This window comes from Coregonus lavaretus (assembly GCF_964263955.1).
Source record: "Coregonus lavaretus genome assembly, chromosome: 34".
In the NCBI taxonomy this organism is placed as follows: domain Eukaryota; kingdom Metazoa; phylum Chordata; class Actinopteri; order Salmoniformes; family Salmonidae; genus Coregonus; species Coregonus lavaretus.
The window spans coordinates 29876652-29900340 of NC_140021.1; the positions used below are offsets into that span (position 1 = coordinate 29876652).

General features: G+C 42.9%; 2 protein-coding genes across 9 annotated transcripts in view; one reads left to right on the forward strand and one right to left on the reverse strand.

Moving 5' to 3' along the window:
• The window catches only part of LOC311109427 (acyl-CoA dehydrogenase family member 11-like), a 78481-nt gene extending 74339 nt beyond the window's left edge, over positions 1 to 4142 (forward strand). Inside the window, exon 20 of the mRNA XM_084152314.1 lies at positions 3555 to 4142. Within this exon, the coding sequence (XP_084008440.1) occupies positions 3555 to 3669 (115 nt within the window). The 3' untranslated portion in view covers positions 3670 to 4142. The remainder of the gene's footprint in view (positions 1 to 3554) is intronic.
• Positions 4143 to 4190: 48 nt separating this feature from the next.
• Positions 4191 to 10253, reverse strand: LOC311109120 (uncharacterized protein). 8 transcript variants are annotated; one of them, XR_014610574.1, is made up of 8 exons: positions 9893 to 10253; positions 8334 to 8399; positions 7880 to 7912; positions 6821 to 6949; positions 6293 to 6409; positions 5934 to 6041; positions 5363 to 5678; positions 4861 to 5286 (listed from the first exon to the last, which is right to left on the reverse strand). XR_014610574.1 is itself a non-coding variant. In XM_084151931.1 (7 exons), exons 1-7 carry the CDS (start codon positions 10025 to 10027, stop codon positions 5616 to 5618), a joined length of 645 nt encoding a protein of 214 aa, XP_084008057.1. In that variant the 5' UTR covers positions 10028 to 10253; the 3' UTR covers positions 4191 to 5615. The 8 variants fall into 8 exon arrangements, 2 of the variants coding, with proteins under 2 accessions (XP_084008057.1, XP_084008056.1); XR_014610575.1 differs by having other exon boundaries at positions 5004 to 5286; positions 5386 to 5678; XR_014610576.1 differs by having other exon boundaries at positions 5064 to 5286; positions 5451 to 5672.
• Between the last annotated feature and the right edge of the window lie 13436 nt (positions 10254 to 23689).

Consider the following 23689-nt stretch of genomic DNA (forward strand, 5'->3'; position numbering starts at 1 on the left):
TTTATCGGCAGGATACTCACCCGTGTGTTTATTGCTTTTCCCAGTACGCATTTAAGTCGCACTGTATTTGGTTTACACAGTGCTGCGGACTGCTGTATTGGCCAAATAAACCTTATTCTTTGACTCACACCTCCTACGCCTGGCTCCGTCGGACTCACCTTGTTAAACTGCACACGCTGTTCTCTCATCAAGTGATCATATTTTCACCCGTCAGGCTATTCTCAATGTAATCTTGTCTTTACTAATATGTCAAATTAGTTTTGATTTAGAATGGCCCATTATCAAATTGGCAGGAACAGGTGCAGGGGGAAAAAGACATGTCATCCGTATGCACTCCAATAGCGAATGGAGGCCGCTTTCCTGCCGGTTAGATTTTCAATGATGCTGGGTAGGCTACTTTGGTTTGATGGCAGAGCATGTGCTTAATATGAGCAGCTGAGAAATAAATGTAGTAGCAGCTGGGGTCCACCCCTTTTTAGTGGCAACCATCAAAACTCTTTTTTCACATGGGATTGCATACAGAAATGTCTGGGCGAAAGGGGATAATTCCGCCCAAACTCTGTATTCCGTGGGCTATCCAACCCTGTTCCTGCAGCTACCCAATGCTTAATTTGGGAAACCAAAGTGAAATCTGTTCGGGAACATCGAAAGTTTTCACAACGAAACATATTTCATTAAACTGTTGACAGACCCTCTTTCTGCGTGCTTGAGAAAGGAATGAAAGAGAGAGAGGGGGATGTGGAAACGCACAGTGGTGAGATATTCTGTAGCTAAAGGTAATGTGTCAGCCTATTAATTATGAAATATAAAAAATGCCATATTACTAGGATATTCAAAATCAAATACAAAGTCAATATAATTGCACAATCAATGAACCAACAGCATTGCCTAGGCCTGTACGTTCTCTCCCAGACTCGTGGATACAGAGGGTAGTGCGTACGGCCCAGCTTCCTGCCATCCAGGACCTCTATACCAGGCGGTGTCAGAGGAAGGCCCTCAAAATTGTCAAAGACTCCAGCCACCCTAGTCATAGACTGTTCTCTCTGCTACCGCACGGCAAGCGGTACCGGAGTGCCAAGTCTAGGTCCAAAAGACTTCTCAACAGCTTCTACCCCCAAGCCATAAGACTCCTGAACAGCTAATCATGGCTACCCGGACTATTTGCCCCCCCACCCCATCTTTTTACACTGCTGCTACTCTGTTAATTATTTATGCATAGTCACTTTAACTCTACCCACATGTACATATTACTTCAACTACCTCAACTAGCCGGTGCCCCCGCACATTGACTCTGCACCGGTACCCCCCTGTATATATAGCCTCCCTACTGTTATTGTATTTTACTTCTGCTCTTTTTTTCTCAACACTTTTTTGTTGTTTTATTCTACTTTTTTATTAAAAATAAATGCACTGTTGGTTAAGGGCTGTAATTAAGCGTTTCACTGTAATGTCTGCACCTGTTGTATTCGGCGCATGTGGCCAATACAATTTGATTTGATTTGATAGAAAGTTAGACCAATTATATACCAAAGACATCTTACATCAGTTTTGTTTTATGTTTTTCTGCCGTGCGTAATATGCAGTAGGCTAAGTATTGTATAACGGCACAATCATTATTTTAATTTCATTTTGGGGGGGGGCTTGGGCTCATATATAGGCCTATGTGTATGCATAAGCTCTAATATAAATATGGGTGTTTTGAATTAAAGCTGCAATATGTAACTTTTTGGGCAACCCGACCAAATTCACATAGAATTTTGAGTTATAGATCTGTCATTCTCGTTGAAAGCAAGTCTAAGAAGCAGTAGATCTGTTCTATGTGTGCTATTCATTTTTGCGTTTTTTACTTTTGGTTTTGTACACCAGCTTCAAACAGCTGAAAATACAATATTTTTGGTTAAGGAAAACATATTTCACAGCAGTTTAGATGGTACAATGATTCTCTACACCAGGGTTCTTCAATTCCGGTCCTGGAGGGCCGAAACACTTCTGTTTTTTATTTCTACCTGGTAGTTAATTGCACTCACCTGGTGTCCCAGGTCTGAATAAGCCCCTGATTAGAAGGAGAGGATGAAAAACAGAGGTGTTTCGGCCCTCCAGGACTGGAATTGAAGAACCCTGCTCTACACTATACTTGCTAGTTTTGTCACATAAACAGAAATTAGGCGAACTATTAGAATTTTAGCAACAAAGAAATGGCAGAACGATTGCTGCATAATGCACCTTTAATCATCACCTTAGAAAGCGCTGTCCATTTTGTGGTGTTAGGCTTTGAAACAACATCCACAACAACCATGTTTTCCACTCAGTTTCAACCTGTTGTTGAAATTCTTTCTTCAAATTAATCATCACTGTGAGGTGAGTTTTAAAAGCACAATACTGTTTTGATGATAAGTGTTTGATGTGATTTTTTAGTACATTTGCATTGATGTCAGAGTGATTAGAGGGACAATGGAGCGCTGAGTACCAGGCCATTAGCGATAGCCAGTTGGGTACTAATGCATGTCCAGAGTGCATAAAAGGAGATTGCTGTGACTCAGCGGTCACGTGGAATTTTACTATGGTCATGACTCATGACTGCCGGTGTGGCGGTAATATAGTCACCGCAACAGCCCTAGTCACAGCAGACAAACGCTGTGAGATGGAAAAATGCTTTCTCACAAGGTCGACAGACAGGCAGGCTGCCACTGAGCATCAGCCACACAGACAGTGACGGGTGGCAGCTCAACGCTTACAACGGAAGACAGACACAGGAAATGGGGACGAAGAGGGGAAAACATAGGGAAATTGCTTTTCATATCAATTATCAATGACCATTTTTAGTAGCCACGTTGAAGTGAGCTTTACTGAAACGTGTGTGTCTCAAATGGAAACTACAGTACTAATAGAGTCGATAGTCAGAAGACAAATTACACTTTGATCTGACAGTAGGCTAATAACTCCTTTCTATCCTGACACACAGTATTAGCCTAATGTTCCAGTCTGGAGCTAATGTACTGTAGATATTGCACAGAAGTTGACATTTGACCTCCTGCTAACATTGCATGGTGTTTGTTTACAAGGTGTATCAATGGCCATTAGTGAAGCTGAGGTACAGTGTGTTCTCAGATCTTTGTATCCTCTCTCTCTCTCTCTCTCTCTCTCTCTCTCTCTCTCTCTCTCTCTCTCTCTCTCTCTCTCTCTCTCTCTCTCTCTCTCTCTCTCTCTCTCTCTCTCTCTCTCTCTCTCTCTCTCTCTCTCTCTCTCTCTCTCTCTCTCTGTCTCTCACACACACCTAAAGGCTACAGGGTATTTAACTGTCTCTGTGAGGTCTTAAGCCATACACTTTTCTATTGCATATTAGGATGCTGCTGTATCACCAGAATCAGCTATGTTCTAAATAGTCATTGTTATTGTTCAGATGGAGTAAGACAATGGTTCATTCATCAGTGCACAGTCCAGCAAAATGTACCAAAATGTTTTGAAACGAAAACAAGCGTTTCTTATCGGACATGTTTCAGTCCCTTTTCTTCCGTTTGGTGCATAATGAATATGACCCATTTGCCCCTCCACAGGTATGCGTACGCCAGGACGCTGCGCATCGCAGACGGGCCAGACGAGGTGCACCTGTCGTCCATTGCCCACCTGGAGCTCAGGGACCAGCTGAGGAAGGCCCAGGCCAAGCTGTAATGTCATGCAGGGGTTAACAGCATGGGTTAACACAGGCAGCCCTCAGATAGACCGCAGGGTAATGGAAGGGTTAATAGAGGTTTTAACACAGGTTAATAGAGCCGTAATGGAGCTGCATCTGTCACGGGAGCGACGGCGATTGATTGACAGGCCAATCTCACCTACAAATCACTGTGGATGTCAATCATAGATCTCCACATACAGAGATTCTAAGATTTGCATATCTAAAACATGATTATGATCAACTCTTGCTCTGCCTTAATGTGATTGTGGTAGAATAGCAGTCTACTGTATTATGGTGTGAAGATCTGTCAGAACAAGTGTTGTGTCTGCTGGACTACAGATGATGCTAACAAAATGGGTATCATGTTTTTAGATTCTATAAAATGTAGCAATTTATAACTAAAATGACGTATACTGCCTTAATATGCTCATAAGATATATAAATAAAGATTTGGATATGCTGTAAAATCACATAATTGTTTGAATTCATCATGATTTTCGCAAGGACACCTGCATATGCATTTTTCACAATATAAATGTTTATGTATTTACAATTACCTTGTGGCTATAATGCCAGTGATTGACTGAAACAACTCCTGCTGAGACTGAGGTTGTCCTAATATGGACACTGTAGACTTGGACCTCACCTTGGATCCTTGCCCTAGAGTCACCAAGCCCCCATTCTGACAGTTCACACAGTAGCTTTGCTGGGCTTAACTTGTCTGCAAAAACACTCAAACCATCTCCATTAGTTAAAGTGGTGTCATGAGCTTCCTAGCGCTGGTGAAATGAATACAAAATAAAGTGTTTTTTTTTTTCTAACAAATTAAGTTGGACTTCTAAAACAGATGGCTTATACTGGTCCAACGCCCATAAATGTTACAGAATAGTCGCCCTCTCAGCAAAAAGGTTTGCCTGCTAGTTTAGACTCTGCCCCTGATCCACCTTGCCTTGGGCATTCACTTTGTGCAGCCCAAATGGCACCCTCTTCCTTACATAGCGCACTACTTTTGACCAGGGCCCATAGTGCACTATGTAGGGAATAGGGTGCCATTTGGAGCTCTGCCATCTGTAATTGGGGCTCAGTAATATTTTCCACCCTAATCCACAATTTCTGAATTAACTTCTGGCAGTTTCACAGATCCCGTTGTGTGGGAATTCAGGGTGTTGCACTGGGCAACAGAGAGGGAGAGTTGGGAAGATTTATTGGACTTAAGGAACAGCCTGGTTTTTGGGAACAGTGAAATGTTCTAGTCCATTTGTCAAGGTGAAGTCCAACTCTGTCGTAGACTAAACTGAAAATAAACAGTGCAAGCAACAGCAGCCATTTACACACATTTACACATTTTAGTCATTTAGCAGACGCTCTTATCCAGAGCGACTTACAGTTAGTGAGTGTATACATCATTTATTTGTATTTTTTTTTCATACCCCCCCCCGTGGGAAACAAACCCACAACCCTGGCGTTGCAAACGCCATGCTCTACCAACTGAGCTACATCCCTACCAGCCATTCCCTCCCCTACCCTGGACGACGCTTGGCCAATTGTGCGCCGCCCCATGGGTCTCCCGGTCGCGGCCGGCTATGACAGAGCCTGGATTCGAACCAGGATCTCTAGTGGCACAGCTAGCACTGCGATGCAGTGCCTTAGACCACTGCGCCACTCGGGAGATCCTGGTTCGAATCCAGCCCTCTGTAGCCTTATATTGGGACAAGTTCTCATGAAGTATCTTCATACATGTTGACTTCATTTGAATCTGATATATGCACAGAATTACCAAATAATCACCTTTTAAAAAATAAAATGATGTTTAAAAATATCAGAAAAATATCAGAAAAGACTATATTAATAATATACATAAAACCAATATGTTTGCAAAGAGAATATATAATGTACAGTTTATGAACTATTGAAGCACTAGCACTTCAGCAAAGTAACTTGTTTAGGAACAAACAATTATCTTGGTCTGTTTCTTCTTCTGTGCGCTCCTCTTGCGTCTCTGTCCCTAGGGAAAGAGTCAAGTTATTCATTTGTTCACATCAAACATTTACTTTAGACTAGATAGTTACAAATCAGATAGAGGTGAATTTAACAGAGGGGTAAACTGTTTTGAACTATTTTGTGTGATTGGTTTTTCACTGTTTTGTATGCTTGCAAACAGAATTTAGCTCAGGGGACAAAAAAAGTTTGATTGACTGGTTAGTTGATTGATTGACTCAGGTGGGAGTGAGGGATGTGGGGAGGGTGGCATGGGTCTCACCAAGGATGCAGATTTGCTGGGTCGTGCCAGAACAGAGAACGCTCCTGGTCGTCCTCTTGGCTTGACCTTCTTCCTCTCATTCTGCACCTGCCTCCGTACTCTGGTTACCTGGAAGAACAATGACATGACGTAACACTTCAATGACACAAGGCTGAATGCAGGTTGACCAACCATCACTAAGCTAGCCTCTCAGTAACTCTTGCTGAGACTGAGGCTGTCCTAATATGGACACCGTACATGTACTGTATGATATCATCAGTGTGTTTGAGGACCTCACTAAACAAAAAGTTTTGATATTAACATATGGACCGGTATCATGTGATTGTCTGCTCCTGGGTTGTCATGGCAATGTTGTGTACCTGTAGGGAGGTTCTGGGGTTGTTGTTGCTGAGGAGAGAGAAGGATCCCACTCTGGATTTATGCTTGTTCTTCTTCTTGGTCCCAGACTGGCCTAGGTGTCTCCTGGTCCGCTCTGTCTGGAGGAACAACATTCCCGTGGGATCATTTAGAAACTAGAAGGGGCTACTGTATGTTACACAGGAGGCTGGTGAAGAGAGGACAGCTCATAATAATGACTGGAATGGATAAATGTAACGGTATCAAAAACATGAAAACCATGTCTTTAATGTGTTTAATGCGGTTCCATTTATTCCATCCCAGGCATTACAATGAGCCCCTCCTATTTAAAATGACACCAGCCATCACTGGTGTGTTAGCACACCAAGTGCTTCACGAAAACAACTCAGGATAAAAAACCTCCAGTACACCATCGCATTCTTGCTTACTCCACTGTTTCTAAGGATTCGCAAAAATGACAACACAACAGCCCCATTGGATCATTTGAGACCCCTCCCTCCGCCCATATCCTTCCTTTTCTCCAGTCTTACCTGAACTTCGATGAGTGTGTTGGGGAAGCCCTTGGCTGAGAAGGACCCAGGAAGGATGGAGTTCCACCCCGACTGTCTCTTCTTTCTGTCCAATGACACATCTGATGGCATGTCGTTACCTATCAACAACTATTAAGACATAAAAGAGGCATTAATGACATTCTTAATTAACATGGAGCCATTTTAGAGGGATGAAAAGCATAATATCTATTTTTTTACATGTGAACATTTCTGCTCAACATGTGAAAACAGCTAAATGCAATTTCCACATGTGAAACTGCAAATTATTCGTTTTCTTTTGTAAATTAATGAAATTATATGGGGGTTTTAATGTAAGTGGTACGCTGTTCAGCTAAAATAGTGTAAAAAATCTTTAATCAATGACAATATGATTACATTTAACATGATCACTTAGCACTGACTTTTCAATATGACCCCACCTGGGACTTGAACTCACAACCTCTGGATTTGGGGTACACTGAACCTTCTGCTCTGCCACAGTCTGTAGTATTCCTCTACACATTCATTACCTATAGTACATCTCTGCACTTAGCAAAATACTTCCATCTGCACTTCTATTTTAGTTAACAGTTAATCTGACTATTCTATCATCATTGATTTCATTTAATTATTTCAGCAATTTGAGGGTTTTCTATGTAGTTGTTTAATGTTGGTGGGGCATATTATTCTGTTTCAATGTTACTCCTCAATCACTATGATACATATAACCGTTTTTCTTGAGTGTATCCAGTAAGTCCAAAGAGTAGGAATACAGGTGAAGTCAGTCATTGACACAGACACAGTGGCGTAGCAGGAAGATTAGAATGCCATGAAACGAGGTTGTGGTTCATGTATGTCAAAGTGTGTTAAATATGTACGTTGAAAACACTATGTTAATAGCACTGTTTGTGTGTGTATCCTAATGACACATTTTCAGCACACAGTAGTGTTGCATAACTATGTACAATTACAGTTAATTCAAGTTAGTTAGTTAGTTCAAGGCTAATTGGTTGTATTGTATTACAGTTCTTGGTAGCCTAATTTATATAAATGTCTTACACCAAGTGCAGAGAGTGCCCCAGGTCGTCCTTTCTGTTGGGCATAAGAAAGATATTACATTCAAATCATTAATGCAGTTTGGGGGAAATGAAATGCTTCCGTAAATGTACATGTATTAACAGCAGCCAAATACTTCTGGCTGCAGTCAGAGCATCAGATAGATGTCTTATCCACTGAATCCACATGCATCATGTCTGTGTGTGTGTGTGTGTGTGTGCAATGACTTTGGTGAATTTATATTTAATATTCAATATCTTGGGACAACAAGCATTTTAGTTGCATTGATCTTAGTGTCTCATTGGAATGATATGCCTCCTGGAAGTTACCATTATACAACCATATGTCATGCATACACCAACCCAGAGTGGGAAGTAATCCAGTACAAGGTGGGAGCCCTCTGTGACAGAGAACAGACTGTGGTAGGATGTCTTTGTGGGGAGGGAGGCTCATATACCTGTCGCTGTTTCTTGGTATGGGTCTTTATTGCAGTAGATGGCATCAGCCGCACAAGCCCATCATTCTGAGAGAAGAGAATTTTACCATGTGAAAAAAACGAACATTTAACAACATGTATTCTTTATTCCACATATGTAACACCTCAACCCCACTCATATGCAATTACAAAATTGTTATGTTGCATGTTTGTATGTCGTTACTTGTGTAATTACATTGTTATTACACAGGTATAACAGTAACTTCAAGTGCCCCCCCCCCAAAAAAAAAAGAGGAAATACAAATAAAATAATCATAATTTAAAGTGTTACCATTAGGTTAACTGAGACAATTCATTAACCATATCCTGTTAGGATGAGTGAGGTAAAACAGTGATCATATTGTTGGAGTTAGGAGTAGGCTTCACTAGAACAAAGTTTATATTTCCCCTTCCATGGTGTACATCTCCTCCATAAACATATCTCTCCCTGAGGCAACTTCTGCTGAGACTGAAACAACTCCTGCTGAGACTGATATGGCTGTCCTAATATGGACGCCATACTGTGTACAAAGGTCCGTACATACACCCCACACTCCAGTGCACAAGGTGTGCTCTTCAGGATCACCTATCCCTCATTACAAGGAGGCTCCCTGTTCTTTTTTCATTTCGCTATTATGAAAACATTCTGGATAGCCCATTTGTTCTGTGCTAGTTGTTGGCGAGCACCGTCAATTACCACTGTTCCATTATCCACATTCACTATGACCTTTGAGGCAAAAGGCACAGCACTGAATTCAACAGAGATTTCTTCAATAATGCTGCCCAAGGCTAAAGAGACTCCAACCACATCTGAAGTTTATAACTGCACACTCTGTAATAGTATAATTACACACAAAACTCATAAAACCTCCCGCACGGAAAACACATCTTGACTCAAAGTCTTTCATGTTGTTGGTGAAAATCCTCATTTGAAATGCTGCATCTGCTGTGTCTATTGGCCAGATGAGGATGATTATGTTGGACAGAACGTGGAGAATGTCCACAAAGAATGTCGACTGCAAATATGGCAGCTCAAACAGCTTTGTGGCCACACGAAAAGTCTGCAGAGAGTTTGTTCCATCGAGGGTCTTTTCGAGGGCAGTGGTAGTAGTATTACTGGAGACTAGGTTACAATACAATGAGACTTTGTCCCTGACTAAAATAAGTTTATGTTTCCAGGTTACTGGAATGTGTAACTCTGTTTAAGTCCATGCATGTGTTCCACTCAAAATATCACATCCTCAACCACTATACATACACACACTACATGGAAACACAGAAAGCATTCCATAGCAGTTACTGGCTTTCTTTGGCTTCTGAGCTAATGTTGCTACTGCAGAGTCTGGGGAAGTGTTTCGAATAGCTTGTAAAAAGCCATTTCAACACGTTTCATCATGAAAATAATGAAATACATAATAAAATCCGTACAAAAAACCCTCACCCCTGATCTCTCCTTTCAGTACCAACACTTTTCAACTCCTTGTACCTGATCAAAGGAGCTCATCCACAAAACAGAACAACCTGGAGTTCCAATCCCTTACCTTTCCTCCGGTGGTCTGCCCACTGACACAGTCCTCCCCCTGTGATGTCCCAGGACAGTCTGCACCATGTGTGAGCTGGAGAAAGCTGCCCTGCAGACAGAGCAAACTTAGGCACCCCCAAAGTGCAGCCTCCATGATGGTCCAGGCACTGGGGCCCAGCCCCGTCAGCACCCTGCTTTATACCCTCCCCTCCTAACATAATGACGAACAGATGCAGAGGAGCAGAGGAAGGAGGCCATGCCAGCTTCACACAGACAAACAGCATTGCACCACACCGCAACCCAGCGCTCTCTACGCCAGCCAGCGGTTCTGTGGTTCTCCAAAAATATGTCAGCCATCTGAAGGGCCTCCCTCAGCAACCGCTCCCCACCGCCCCCGCACCAGCCCAGGACAGTGAATAAAATCCATTTTCCCTGATGCTTGAACTGTAACTTCTGAGAGAGAGAGAAAGAGAGAGAGAGCGAGAGAGAGAGAGAAAGAAAGAGAGAGAGAGAGAGAGAGAGAGAGAGAGAGAGAGAGAGAGAGAGAGAGAGAGAGAGATACACAGTGTGCAATCACAGCAGCAAGATTTGTGACCTGTTGCCACAAGAAAAGGACAACCAGTGAATAACAAACACCATTATAAATACCATTCATATTTGTAGTTTAACTATTTGCACATCGTTACAACACTGTATATAGACATAATATGACATTTGAAATGTCTTTTTTCTTTTGGAACTTTTGTGTAATGTTTACTGTTAATTTTTTTATTGTTTATTTCACTTTTGTTTATTATCTATTTCACTTGCTTTGGCAATGTAAACATATGTTTCCCATGCCAATAAAGCCCCTTGAATTGAATTGAGATTGGTGGCTCTCTTTTCAGAATATCCTGGAAAAGAGAAGTAGGATTGAGTTGGTTCCTTGGTTTAACTTTTCCGATCTGCCGCCAGAGAAAAAATTCTGGGTGTAATGAAATGAATGTCTTTATATATTTTTGTGTTAGAATCTTTTTTTAAATTTTTTTACAAAATGTTATCCCAGACTGCCCCTTTAAACAATTTCTGTTGGCTTGGACCTTCTGGTTGTGCTGAGGGCATGTGTAGTCCACACATATAGTATTTCATTTCCAGAAGTACATCAATCAACATAAGGGTTTGTCTACAGTAAGTCACAATGGACAGTTGTAAGGAAACTGCAGTGCTTGTACATTTGTCAAGACATTCTTTATGCTGGTGTGTTTTTGTACGATTCGATATCTTCCGACATTTTGTTTTGTTTTTCACAAATTGGCATGCATATGGCTGTATCCACTTGGAGTGAATGAATGTAAGGGGGCCTGTCTAGATGTTTTATTTGGCCATAAAAACAAAACATGCCATGATGGATGAATGTCTTGATGCACAAATTGCAGGAGAATACAGTTAGCACCCTGTGTGAAGGAAGGTGTATGAAAGGATGGAAAGAGTGAGTGAGGAAGGAGGGAGAGAGAGAGGAGAGTAAGGTCTAATGTATTCACACTTCTAGCTCTGTTCCTCTTGGCTAGAAAGGAATGTTAAATTATCTTCAGCTGTAATTGGAAACATGTGCTGCTGTGAAATACTGAATATAGTGTGAGTTTATTAATTGTAACTACAGCCTCATGAGACCCTCAGCATAGATACAATGGCTGTAAAAAATGTAATATAATAAAATGTAATATAATTATAATATAATATGTATGCCTAAAAGGTGGTACCTGACAGGTAAGCATGGGGAGATAGAAACATAAGTTACAGGTAGGACTATGATATTAGTGATGTAGTGTTTCTGTTTTTTACTAAACATAAATATTAGAGGCTTGGAGATCGACTGACAGTCCAGCAAAGGGTCATGGGAGAGTGAAAAACTCTCCAATATGAGGCATTTTATCAGGGCTAAACATTCACTTACCATCCATCAGTCTGACAATCCTTTGGAAGGCAACTTGCTTTGGTTTTGGAAAGGGAGACATTTTTAAAATGAAGACACATTTTGGGTTATTTATTCACATTAATATACTGATAATATCATCTAGAACACTGTATTCACATAAATGTACTGAAATTATAAACACAGCTGAATGTGAGGAATGTGAGCAAGAGAAAGACATTTCAGAAATTGTTATTGTAGAATAATAGATACTGAAAGTCATCATTGATATGAAAAGCAATTTCCCTATGTTTTCCACCTCTTCTTCCCCATTTCCTGTGTCTGTCTTCCGTTGTAAGCATTGAGCTGCCACCCGTCACTGTCTGTGTGGCTGATGCTCAGTGGCAGCCTGCCTGCCTGTCGACCTTGTGAGATAGCATTTTTTGCGTCTCACAGCGTTTGACTGCTGTGACTGTAGACATTGTCTGAGGAAGTGGGTTAGAGGACAGGTAAATTGTGACATGGTAATGTGTGGCACCGCAGCACCGCCTTGTAGTATCTGGATCAAAACAAACACAGGCCATGTCATAAGGAAATGTCACCAGTTGTATTGCTAAATTAAAATGGCTTCAGTTTTTCATGATTCTACACTAAAAAATATATATATATATACTGATCTACTGATTAATTGTTACGTAAATTGTATAGGCACTGATATCCTGTAGGTCTGCCTTTGCAAAAAATGTAGGCCTATAATTCATTTCTGATTGATCAACTGTGTTCAGCTAGATTCTACTTGAACTCATCGTTTCAACATAAACTCTACAGGTAAAAAATAATGTTTCTTTTTTTAATGATTTCAAGCTACAGGAATGGAGTGAAACGTTTCATTTGGGAGACCATCCATTCTCCCCATGCAGCATATAGGTCTGTTCAGTGTGAGATGAATAGTGGTGGTCTGGTGCTGAAAGACTGTGGCAGGATGTGGTTTACTGTGCAATCTCACTGCAAATGGAAAGCAAGTGGATATAAATCAGTCACTTTATATTGAACTGGTGTAGGTCTCTCTGGTGTGTGTGTGTGTGTATGTGTGTGTGTGTGTGTGTGTGTGTGTGTTTACTTGGCTCTTTGAGGCTGTGAGAGGGCTCCTAATGGAAAGTGAACTGGCCCAGCTATGGTCAATGAGTCCCCTGGTGCCTCTAGGCATAAGCTCTCCCATCGTAAACTCTCCCATCCAGCCCTCTATTTGACTCACCTAACTCTGCCGGCCACAGAATGGCATCATCCATCCACTCTAACTGTGTGTGTGTGTGTGTGTGTTTGTGTGTGGTGTGTGTGTGTGTTTGTGTGTGTGTGTGTGTGTGTGTGTGTGTGTGTGTGTGTGTGTGTGTGTGTGTGTGTGTGTGTGTGTGTGTGTGTGTGTGTGTGTGTGTGTGTGTGGTGTGTGTGTGTGTGTGTGTGTGTGTGTGTGCTTGTGTGAGTGTGGAAGGAGCGAGAGCATAAACAGTTCTGACCTGGTGTGCCTCAGCCCTGTTTGTGTCATGCTGGTACTAATCCCAGTATAGCCTACTCAGGTACTAATCCCAGTATAGCCTACTCAGGTACTAATCCCAGTATAGCCTACTCAGGTACTAATCCCAGTATAGACTACTCAGGTACTAATCCCAGTATAGCCTACTCAGGTACTAATCCCAGTATAGACTACTCAGGTACTAATCCCAGTATAGACTACTCAGGTACTAATCCCTGTATAGAATCTCAGGTACTAATCCCAGTATAGACTACTCAGGTACTAATCCCAGTATAGCCTACTCAGGTACTAATCCCAGTATAGACTACTCAGGTACTAATCCCAGTATAGCCTACTCAGGTACTAATCCCAGTATAGCCTACTCAGGTACTAATCCCAGTATAGACTACTCAGGTACTAATCCCAGTATAGCCTACTCAGGTACTAATCCCAGTATAGACTACTCAGGTACTAATCCCAGTATAGCCTACTCAGGTACTAATCCCAGTATAGCCTACTCAGGTACTAATCCCAGTATAGCCTACTCAGGTACTAATCCCAGTATAGCCTACTCAGGTACTAATCCCAGTATAGCCTACTCAGGTACTAATCCCAGTATAGCCTACTCAGGTACTAATCCCAGTATAGCCTACTCAGGTACTAATCCCAGTATAGCCTACTCAGGTACTAATCCCAGTATAGACTACTCAGGTACTAATCCCAGTATAGACTACTCAGGTACTAATCCCAGTATAGCCTACTCAGGTACTAATCCCAGTATAGACTACTCAGGTACTAATCCCAGTATAGACTACTCAGGTACTAATCCCAGTATAGACTACTCAGGTACTAATCCCAGTATAGACTACTCAGGTACTAATCCCAGTATAGACTACTCAGGTACTAATCCCAGTATAGACTACTCAGGTACTAATCCCAGTATAGACTACTCAGGTACTAATCCCAGTATAGAATCTCAGGTACTAATCCCAGTATATACTACTCAGGTACTAATCCCAGTATAGACTACTCAGGTACTAATCCCAGTATAGACTACTCAGGTACTAATCCCAGTATAGACTACTCAGGTACTAATCCCAGTATAGACTACTCAGGTACTAATCCCAGTATAGACTACTGAAGTTAGCTAACACAATTTTCTCTCTTTCCTTTTTTTGCGGTGCATGTTTGCAGTTAAGGCTAGCACCTGGCTTCTGAGTCTGAATCCCAATCAATACTCCTCCAAAGTGCTTTCTCACTTTTTTCAGAGTGGCTGCTTCAGTAGCAACAGTTTGTTTTCAGGTGTGACAGAATCATGAAACACGTAGCCTTCTTTCAGGTGGAAACAAATGAGAAACCCAAGGACGAGCCTGAAGGAAAACACACACCACAGACCTATACAGCGTTATTTGTGCATCTGTCATTGAACAAGGAAAACTTGTTGAAAGCTTGTTGTCGCCTTGTCTTCCAATATCACCTCTGCGCCTATGCCTGTGTGCCCATGCCAGCAAGTTTGTTGGACTGAGACTAATTGTCAAACTTGGTGTTGAAGTGTGCTTCAGTACATCATCAATAGCTAGCTAGCGTTAGTTCATTCATCTTTCATCTGGAGTCTATATTACCCTAGCCCCCCGGAGCGTTTCCTAGAATCAAAGGCCCTTGGCAAATCAGCAGTCTCCTCTCTCACAGACCACAGATGAAATAAGGCTTGATTCCCATTCTGTTAATTCTGTTCCTTCTGACAGAACTACAAATTAGCTTCCAATTTGAGCGTGAATGTGATTATGAACCCCCCTCAGAAGACTCTCTCTGGCTGTGTCCCAAATGGCACCCTATTCCCTATAAAGTGCACTACTTTTGACCAGATCCCTATGGGCCGTGGTCAAAAGTAGTGTACTATGTTGGGAATAGAGTGCCATTTGCGAGGCAGACAGAGAGAGATAGAGAGTAAGAAAGAGTCAGGTTGCAAGATTATGAATGAAGGTGTAATTTGGAGCAGCCGGGAGGCTCTGCTGGGATGTGATGATGTTCTTGCATTTCCCCGACAGCTCCCAACAAGTCGAGATAAATCATGATTCACTTATATGGACTGCAGCACCTTTGGGAAATGCGCACGTACACATGCATACACACACTCACGCTCGCTCACATGCATACACAGAAATGCACACACACACACACACACACACACACACACTATACTCTCTCCCTCTCTCAAATTGAAGGGTAGCAGAAGGAGAAAGTTTACCCTTGGAGGCAATGGCTGTGTGTCTATCTCATTCAATACTCAACACTCTTCAGAGCTGATGAATTTCAAGTGTTAGCATGTAATGACTCAAGCAGAAAAATAGTTCTTAAACATTCAGACACTTTTGGGTGGTCCCTTGCAGCACCCAGGCTTGCATGTGAGTATGTACGTGCATGTGTGTGATTGTGTGTGTGAGCAACAGACAGTGTGAAGGTCACTATCTCTGCCGATTTATAATCCAGCCGCTATGCTGGTGTTGCCATGGCAGCAAGGAGTTGGCAAAGAATGCCATTTAGGGTGGAAGGAAACCCTTTGAAAAAATTAAGGGAAGTGGAGAGATGTGTCATACCGATCTATCGCCTGAGGAGTGGCAAAACAGTATGAAGAGGCAGTACTTTGTATAATATTAAAATCCCTCTATGAAGTTTCACTTTATCCTCTTACATGCACCACAATACCCACTGGGCACAGATGTCATTTCAACGTCTAGTTTTGATAACATTTTGGTTGAGTTGTCAACTAAAGTCAATTCAACGTGAAATCAACTAAAAAAGGTTGGGTGAAAAAAATACGAAATTCCCTTACGTTGATGACTTTTTGCAAACCCAATCAGTTTTCCACGTTGATTCAGCCATCACATATTTTTTGGGTCGTTGAAATGATGTGGAAACAACACATTTTTGACCATTGGGTAGATTGTGTTTAGTGGTGAACGTAGCCAGAGGGGGCGTGAATATCACGGGTATCATGGGGTAAAAAACAAACACATAGTTTAAATTCCCTATACTAATATATCAGATTTCATTCCTATCAGTGTTTGAATTGGGCCAGAACACGGTACAGAGAACCGGCACTTCAAATATTCTTGAGTACTGGCACCTCATAGAATATTGGTTTAAATTATGATGAGTTCTGGCACCTCAATATAAAATGAGTACGAGACCCCATTTTATTCCACTTCAAGCACTGATTACTATGTATCAAACAAAGAATGTGCAGTAGACATTATCATTAATCAGTGTGTCAGTTAAGATTAACAGAGAAACTGTTAGCACTCCTAGTCTGCAGGGAGTGGATGGGATAGATTGAAGCTCCTGAAATGGAAATGGCGTAAAAGCTGATTGTCTGTTTATGTTTTCCATTTCAGAACTGAGCCAAAACTGTCTGTCATTCTAGTCTCCTAAACCATCTGCATACTAAAAGCCCTTAGCTTCCTGGACCTATCTATTTCATACAACATGATATTCTACTGTATCTTTATTCGATAGTTTGTGTCTGCTTAGAATAAGAATATTCCTTTAATTCAGTGTCCATATTAGGACAGCCTCACAAGTCCTGCTGAGACTGAAGCTTTCCTAATATGTCGTTATCAATAAAATGTCGCAATACGGTGCAGAGCGTTCAAGTTGCCTGCTGGGGGGCAAGGAGAGCCCCAGCTCCACTAAAACCTTTGACAATACGTGCCGTTTTCAAGGGATTGTTAAATAAATGTTATAGCTATTTGGTTTTAATATCATCACCTCTTGAAGACACATTTCCGATTATTCCACATTTAGCTCTATCATCAGATTTATACAGCAAGTAACCACATGCTTTTCATGACCAGTAAACATCAATTGATTATGTATTTTTATATATGTGATGGTAGCCATATCCATTTGGCATGTACCTAGCTGGCCAGCTAGCTAAGCAAACAACATATGTCATTTAGCTAGCTTCATCAGAGATGAGGCTTTTGGAAAGAGCTTGACATTGCCAAGTCCTCATCCTGGTAAAGTTGCCAGTCGGACTACTGTCATCACCACTATAGATGGCAAGCAAATCAAACAATATTTGGATATAGCCATCTAGTTTATCCCCTGAAAGTTAAATTGTTAACCAGCCATATTGACGTGATCTGTTATTAGCTAGCTAGCCAATATGACGTGGCCCTTCAATCAATGTAGCCTATCATGTCTGTCAGCAGCAACCATGATTAAACACTGAAAACGATGTTGAAAAGGGGACAATGTTAGCTAACTTCGCTAGGTAGGCCTACGTTAGTTGGAGAAAAATGTACATTAGGTCTACTTACCACTATGTTTAACCAACTGTACAAGGTTTCTACCGGTAGCTTGCAAAGTAAACATTATCAGCTAACAGTACATTGGCAAATGCAACCTTCAAAGGATGGGAAATTAACTTAAACCACCCATACTTGTCAGGTATTGTTCAGTTTTATATCACTCAACAAATTAATGGTGGCCAATATTGAGAGATATTGTGAGGCTACCCTCACGTATCTGAAATTACATGATCAGTTGTTCACTGATCATGTAAAGCATGCAGTTACTTGCAGTAGCCTATAACTCTGATGATGATAGAGCTAAATGTGAGCAATTGTTTCCTGATTGTTTTGCATGAAATAATCGGAAATGTGTAGTTCTGACTATATATACAGTGGGGGAAAAAAGTATTTAGCCAGCCACCAATTGTGCAAGTTCTCCCACTTAAAAAGATGAGAGAGGCCTGTAAATTTCATCATAGGTACACGTCAACTATGACAGACAAATTGAGAAAAAAAATCCAGAAAATCACATTGTAGGATTTTTAATGAATTTATTTGCAAATTTTGGTGGAAAATAAGTATTTGGTCACCTACAAACAAGCAAGATTTCTGGCTCTCACAGACCTGTAACTTCTTCTTTAAGAGGCTCCTCTGTCCTCCACTCGTTACCTGTATTAATGGCACCTGTTTGAACTTGTTATCAGTATAAAAGACACCTGTCCACAACCTCAAACAGTCACACTCCAAACTCCACTATGGCCAAGACCAAAGAGCTGTCAAAGGACACCAGAAACAAAATTGTAGACCTGCACCAGGCTGGGAAGACTGAATCTGCAATAGGTAAGCAGCTTGGTTTGAAGAAATCAACTGTGGGAGCAATTATTAGGAAATGGAAGACATACAAGACCACTGATAATCTCCCTCGATCTGGGGATCCACGCAAGATCTCACCCCGTGGGGTCAAAATGATCACAAGAACGGTGAGCAAAAATCCCAGAACCACACGGGGGGACCTAGTGAATGACCTGCAGAGAGCTGGGACCAAAGTAGCAAAGACTACCATCAGTAACACACTACGCCGCCAGGGACTCAAATCCTGCAGTGCCAGACGTGTCCCCCTGCTTAAGCCAGTACATGTCCAGGCCCGTCTGAAGTTTGCTAGAGTGCATTTGGATGATCCAGAAGAGGATTGGGAGAATGTCATATGGTCAGATGAAACCAAAATATAACTTTTTGGTAAAAACTCAACTCGTCGTGTTTGGAGGACAAAGAATGCTGAGTTGCATCCAAAGAACACATTTACATTTACATTTACGTCATTTAGCAGACGCTCTTATACTAATCCCAGGTATTCCTTAAAGAGGTGGGGTTTCAAATGTCTCCGGAAGGTGGTGAGTGACTCCGCTGTCCTGGCGTCGTGAGGGAGCTTGTTCCACCATTGGGGTGCCAGAGCAGCGAACAGTTTTGACTGGGCTGAGCGGGAACTATGCTTCCGCAGAGGAAGGGGAGCCAGCAGGCCAGAGGTGGATGAACGCAATGCCCTCGTTTGGGTGTAGGGACTGATCAGAGCCTGAAGGTACAGAGGTGCCGATCCCCTCACAGCTCCATAGGCAAGCACCATGGTCTTGTAACAGATGCGAGCTTCAACTGGAAGCCAGTGGAGTGTGCGGAGGAGCGGGGTGACGTGAGAGAACTTGGGAAGGTTGAACACCAGACGGGCTGCGGCATTCTGGATGAGTTGTAGGGGTTTAATGGCACAGGCAGGGAGCCCAGCCAACAGCGAGTTGCAGTAATCCAGACGGGAGATGACAAGTGCCTGGATTAGGACCTGTGCCGCTTCCTGTGTAAGGCAGGGTCGTACTCTCCGAATGTTGTACAGCATGAACCTGCAGGATCGGGTCACCGCCTTGATGTTAGCGGAGAACGACAGGGTGTTGTCCAGGGTCACGCCAAGGCTCTTCGCACTCTGGGAGGAGGACACAACGGAGTTGTCAACCGTGATGGCGAGATCATGGAACGGGCAGTCCTTCCCCGGGAGGAAGAGCAGCTCCGTCTTGCCAGGGTTCAGCTTGAGGTGGTGATCCGTCATCCATACTGATATGTCTGCCAGACATGCAGAGATGCGATTCGCCACCTGGTTATCAGAAGGGGGAAAGGAGAAGATTAGTTGTGTATCGTCAGCGTAGCAATGATAGGAGAGGCCATGTGAGGATATGACAGAGCCAAGTGACTTGGTGTATAGGGAGAATAGGAGAGGGCCTAGAACTGAGCCCTGGGGGACACCAGTGGTGAGAGCACGTGGTGCGGAGACAGCTTCTCGCCACGCCACTTGGTAGGAGCGACCGGTCAGGTAGGACGCAATCCAGGAGTGAGCCGCGCCGGAGATGCCCAGCTCGGAGAGGGTGGAGAGGAGGATCTGATGGTTCACAGTATCAAAGGCAGCAGACAGGTCTAGAAGGACAAGAGCAGAGGAGAGAGAGTTAGCTTTAGCAGTGCGGAGAGCCTCCGTGACACAGAGAAGAGCAGTCTCAGTTGAATGACCAGTCCTGAAACCTGACTGGTTTGGATCAAGAAGGTCATTCTGAGAGAGATAGCAAGAGAGTTGGCTAAAGACGGCACGCTCAATAGTTTTGGAAAGAAAAGAAAGAAGGGATACTGGTCTGTAGTTGTTGACATCAGTGGGATCGAGTGTTGGTTTTTTGAGAAGGGGTGCAACTCTCGCTCTCTTGAAGACGGAAGGGACATAGCCAGCGGTCAAGGATGAGTTGATCAGCGAGGTGAGGTAGGGGAGAAGGTCACCGGAGATGGTCTGGAGAAGAGAGGAGGGGATGGGGTCAAGCGGGCAGGTTGTTGGGCGGCCTGCAGTCACAAGTCGCAGGATTTTATCTGGAGAGAGAGGGGATAATGAAGTCAAAGCATAGGGTAGGGCAGTGTGAGCAGGACCAGCACTGTTATTAGACTTAACAAACGAGGATCGGATGTCGTCAACCTTCTTTTCAAAGTGGTTGACGAAGTCATCCACAGAGAGAGAGGAGGGGGGGGGGGGGGATTCAGCAGGGAGGAGAATGTGGCAAAGAGCTTCCTAGGGTTAGAGGCAGATGCTTGGAATTTAGAGTGGTAGAAAGTGGCCTTAGCAGCAGAAACAGATGAAGAAAATGTAGAGAGGAGGGAGTGAAAAGATGCCAGGTCGGCAGGGAGTTTAGTTTTCTTCCATTTCCGCTCCGCTGCCCGGAGCTCTGTTCTGTGAGCTCGCAATGAGTCATCAAGCCACGGAGCTGGAGGGGAGGACCGAGCCGGCCGGGAGGATAGGGGACACAGAGAGTCAAAGGATGCAGAAAGGGAGGAGAGGAGGGTTGAGGAGGCAGAATCAGGAGATTGGAGGGAGAAGGATTGAGCAGAGGGAAGAGATGATAGGATGGAAGAGGAGAGAGTAGTGGGAGAGAGAGAGCGAAGGTTGCGGCGGCGCATTACCATCTGTGTAGGGGCAGAGTGAGTAGTGTTGGAGGAGAGCGAGAGAGAAAAGGATACAAAGTAGTGGTCGGAGACATGGAGGGGAGTTGCAGTGAGATTAGTAGAAGAGCAGCATCTAGTAAAGATGAGGTCAAGCGTATTGCCTGCCTTGTGAGTTGGGGGGGACGGTGAGAGGGTGAGGTCAAAAGAGGAGAGGAGTGGAAAGAAGGAGGCAGAGAGAAATGAGTCAAATGTAGACGTAGGGAGGTTGAAATCCCCCAAAACTGTGAGGGGTGAGCCATCCTCAGGAAAGGAACTTATCAAGGCGTCAAGCTCATTGATGAACTCTCCAAGGGAACCTGGAGGGCGATAGATGACAAGGATATTAAGCTTAAATGGGCTAGTGACTGTGACAGCATGGAATTCAAATGAGGAGATAGACAGATGGGTTAGGGGAAAAATTGAGAATGTCCACTTGGGAGAGATGAGGATTCCTGTGCCACCACCCCTCTGACCAGATGCTCTCGGGGTATGCGAGAACACATGGTCAGACGAGGAGAGAGCAGTAGGAGTAGCATTGTTTTCAGTGGTAATCCATGTTTCCGTCAGCGCCAGGAAGTCGAGGGACTGGAGGTTAGCATAGGCTGGGATGAAGTCAGCCTTGTTGGCAGCAGAACGGCAGTTCCAGAGGCTGCCTGAGACCTGGAACTCCAGGTGTGGGGTGCGTGCAGGGACCACCAGGTTAGAGAGGCAGCAGCCACGCGGTGTGAGGCGTTTGTGTAGCCTGTGCGGAGAGGAGAGAACAGGGATAGGCAGAGGCATAGTTGACAGGCTGTAGCAAATGGCTACAATAATGCAGAGGAGATCGGAATGAAATGAACTAAACATCTGGGAAAGGAGAGAGTAGGGCCTCCCTCACCAAAACTTCCACCTCAGAAACTATAATTGTTTCACTGAACCACCCGAATAAAAACTCTCCCAACTTCCACTTTAGAAATTAGAATTGTTGTGAACTACAGCGGTTCAATGTTTCAAGGAATAGACTCAACTTACTTTGTTCAGCTAGCTAACTATGACGCCATAGCTAACTAGCATGCTAGCATCCAATAACACACAGTTTAGCACCAATACTGGGTTACAACAAACTACCAATAGTGTGTTAACACACTAAACAGATAATTCGTGTCCGTGTCTAGTTCCTTTCATAACGCAGCAATAATTAAATGTTGGCTAGCTAGCACAAATATATTGTATTTAGCTGCTACAGTACAGTTAGCTGGTCGTGTTGGCTAGCTAGCAATGGCTACTGTGTTGACTTTGTTTGAAAAACGGCTAGCTAGCTAGCTTCGTGCTACACCCGGCACCGCCGAATACAATGCTAACCTACAATAACTACCCACAACAGCCCACGATGCCTAACTATGACGCCATAGCTAACTAGCATGCTAGCATCCAATAACACACAGTTTAGCACCAATACTTGGTTACAACAAACTACCAATAGTGTGTTAACACACTAAACAGATAATTCGTGTCCGTGTCTAGTTCCTTTCATAACGCAGCAATAATTAAACGTTGGCTAGCTAGCACAAATATATTGTATTTAGCTGCTACAGTACAGTTAGCTGGTCGTGTTGGCTAGCTAGCAATGGCTACTGTGTTGACTTTGTTTGAAAAACGGCTAGCTAGCTAACACCATACCTACTGTGAAGCATGGGGGTGGAAACATCATGCTTTGGGGCTGTTTTTCTGCAAAGGGACCAGGACGACTGATCCGTGTAAAGGAAAGAATGAATGGGGCCATGTATCGTGAGATTTTGAGTGAAAACCTCCTTCCATCAGCAAGGGCATTGAAGATGAAACGTGGCTGGGTCTTTCAGCATGACAATGATCCCAAACACACCGCCCGGGCAACGAAGGAGTGGCTTTGTAAGAAGCATTTCAAGGTCCTGGAGTGGCCTAGCCAGTCTCCAGATCTCAACCCCATAGAAAATCTTTGGAGGGAGTTGAAAGTTCGTGTTGCCCAGCGATAGCCCCAAAACATCACGGCTCTAGAGGAGATCTGCATGGAGGAATGGGCCAAAATACCAGCAACAGTGTGTGAAAACCTTGTGAAGACTTACAGAAAACGTTTGACCTGTGTCATTGCCAACAAAGGGTATATAACAAAGTATTGAGAAACTTTTGTTATTGACCAAATACTTATTTTCCACCATAATTTGCAAATAAATTCATAAAAAATCCTACAATTTGATTTTCTGGATTTTTTTTTCTCATTTTGTCTGTCATAGTTGACGTGTACCTATGATGAAAATTACAGGCCTCTCTCATCTTTTTAAGTGGGAGAACTTGCACAATTGGTGGCTGACTAAATACTTTTTTCCCCACTGTATGCTTTTCAAGAGGTGATAATATTACAACCAAATAGTTAACATTTATTTAACAATCTCTTGAAAAAGGCAAGCAGTTGTCAATGGTTTTAGCAGAGCTATGTATGCACTCACTAACTGTAAGTCGCTCTGGATAAGAGCGTCTGCTAAATGACTAAAATGTAAACTAAAATGTAAATGTAAATGTATTGTGATGTATTATTACGACCTATATGGACATACTACTTTAATTATTTTTTATTAATGTTTTATTTGTTTAAAAAATAATCCCTATTTTATA

Excerpts from the sequence above, each read along its gene's own strand:
- LOC311109120 (XM_084151930.1), bottom strand. The coding sequence starts at position 10,027 with ATGGAGGCTGCACTTTGGGGGTGCCTAAGTTTGCTCTGTCTGCAGGGC. Across the intron at positions 7,913-8,333 it reads ATACCAAGAAACAGCGACAG|AAAGGACGACCTGGGGCACT; the intron begins GTATATGAGCCT and ends TATGCCCAACAG. Across the intron at positions 5,679-5,933 it reads CCAGCAAATCTGCATCCTTG|GGACAGAGACGCAAGAGGAG; the intron begins GTGAGACCCATG and ends CTCTTTCCCTAG.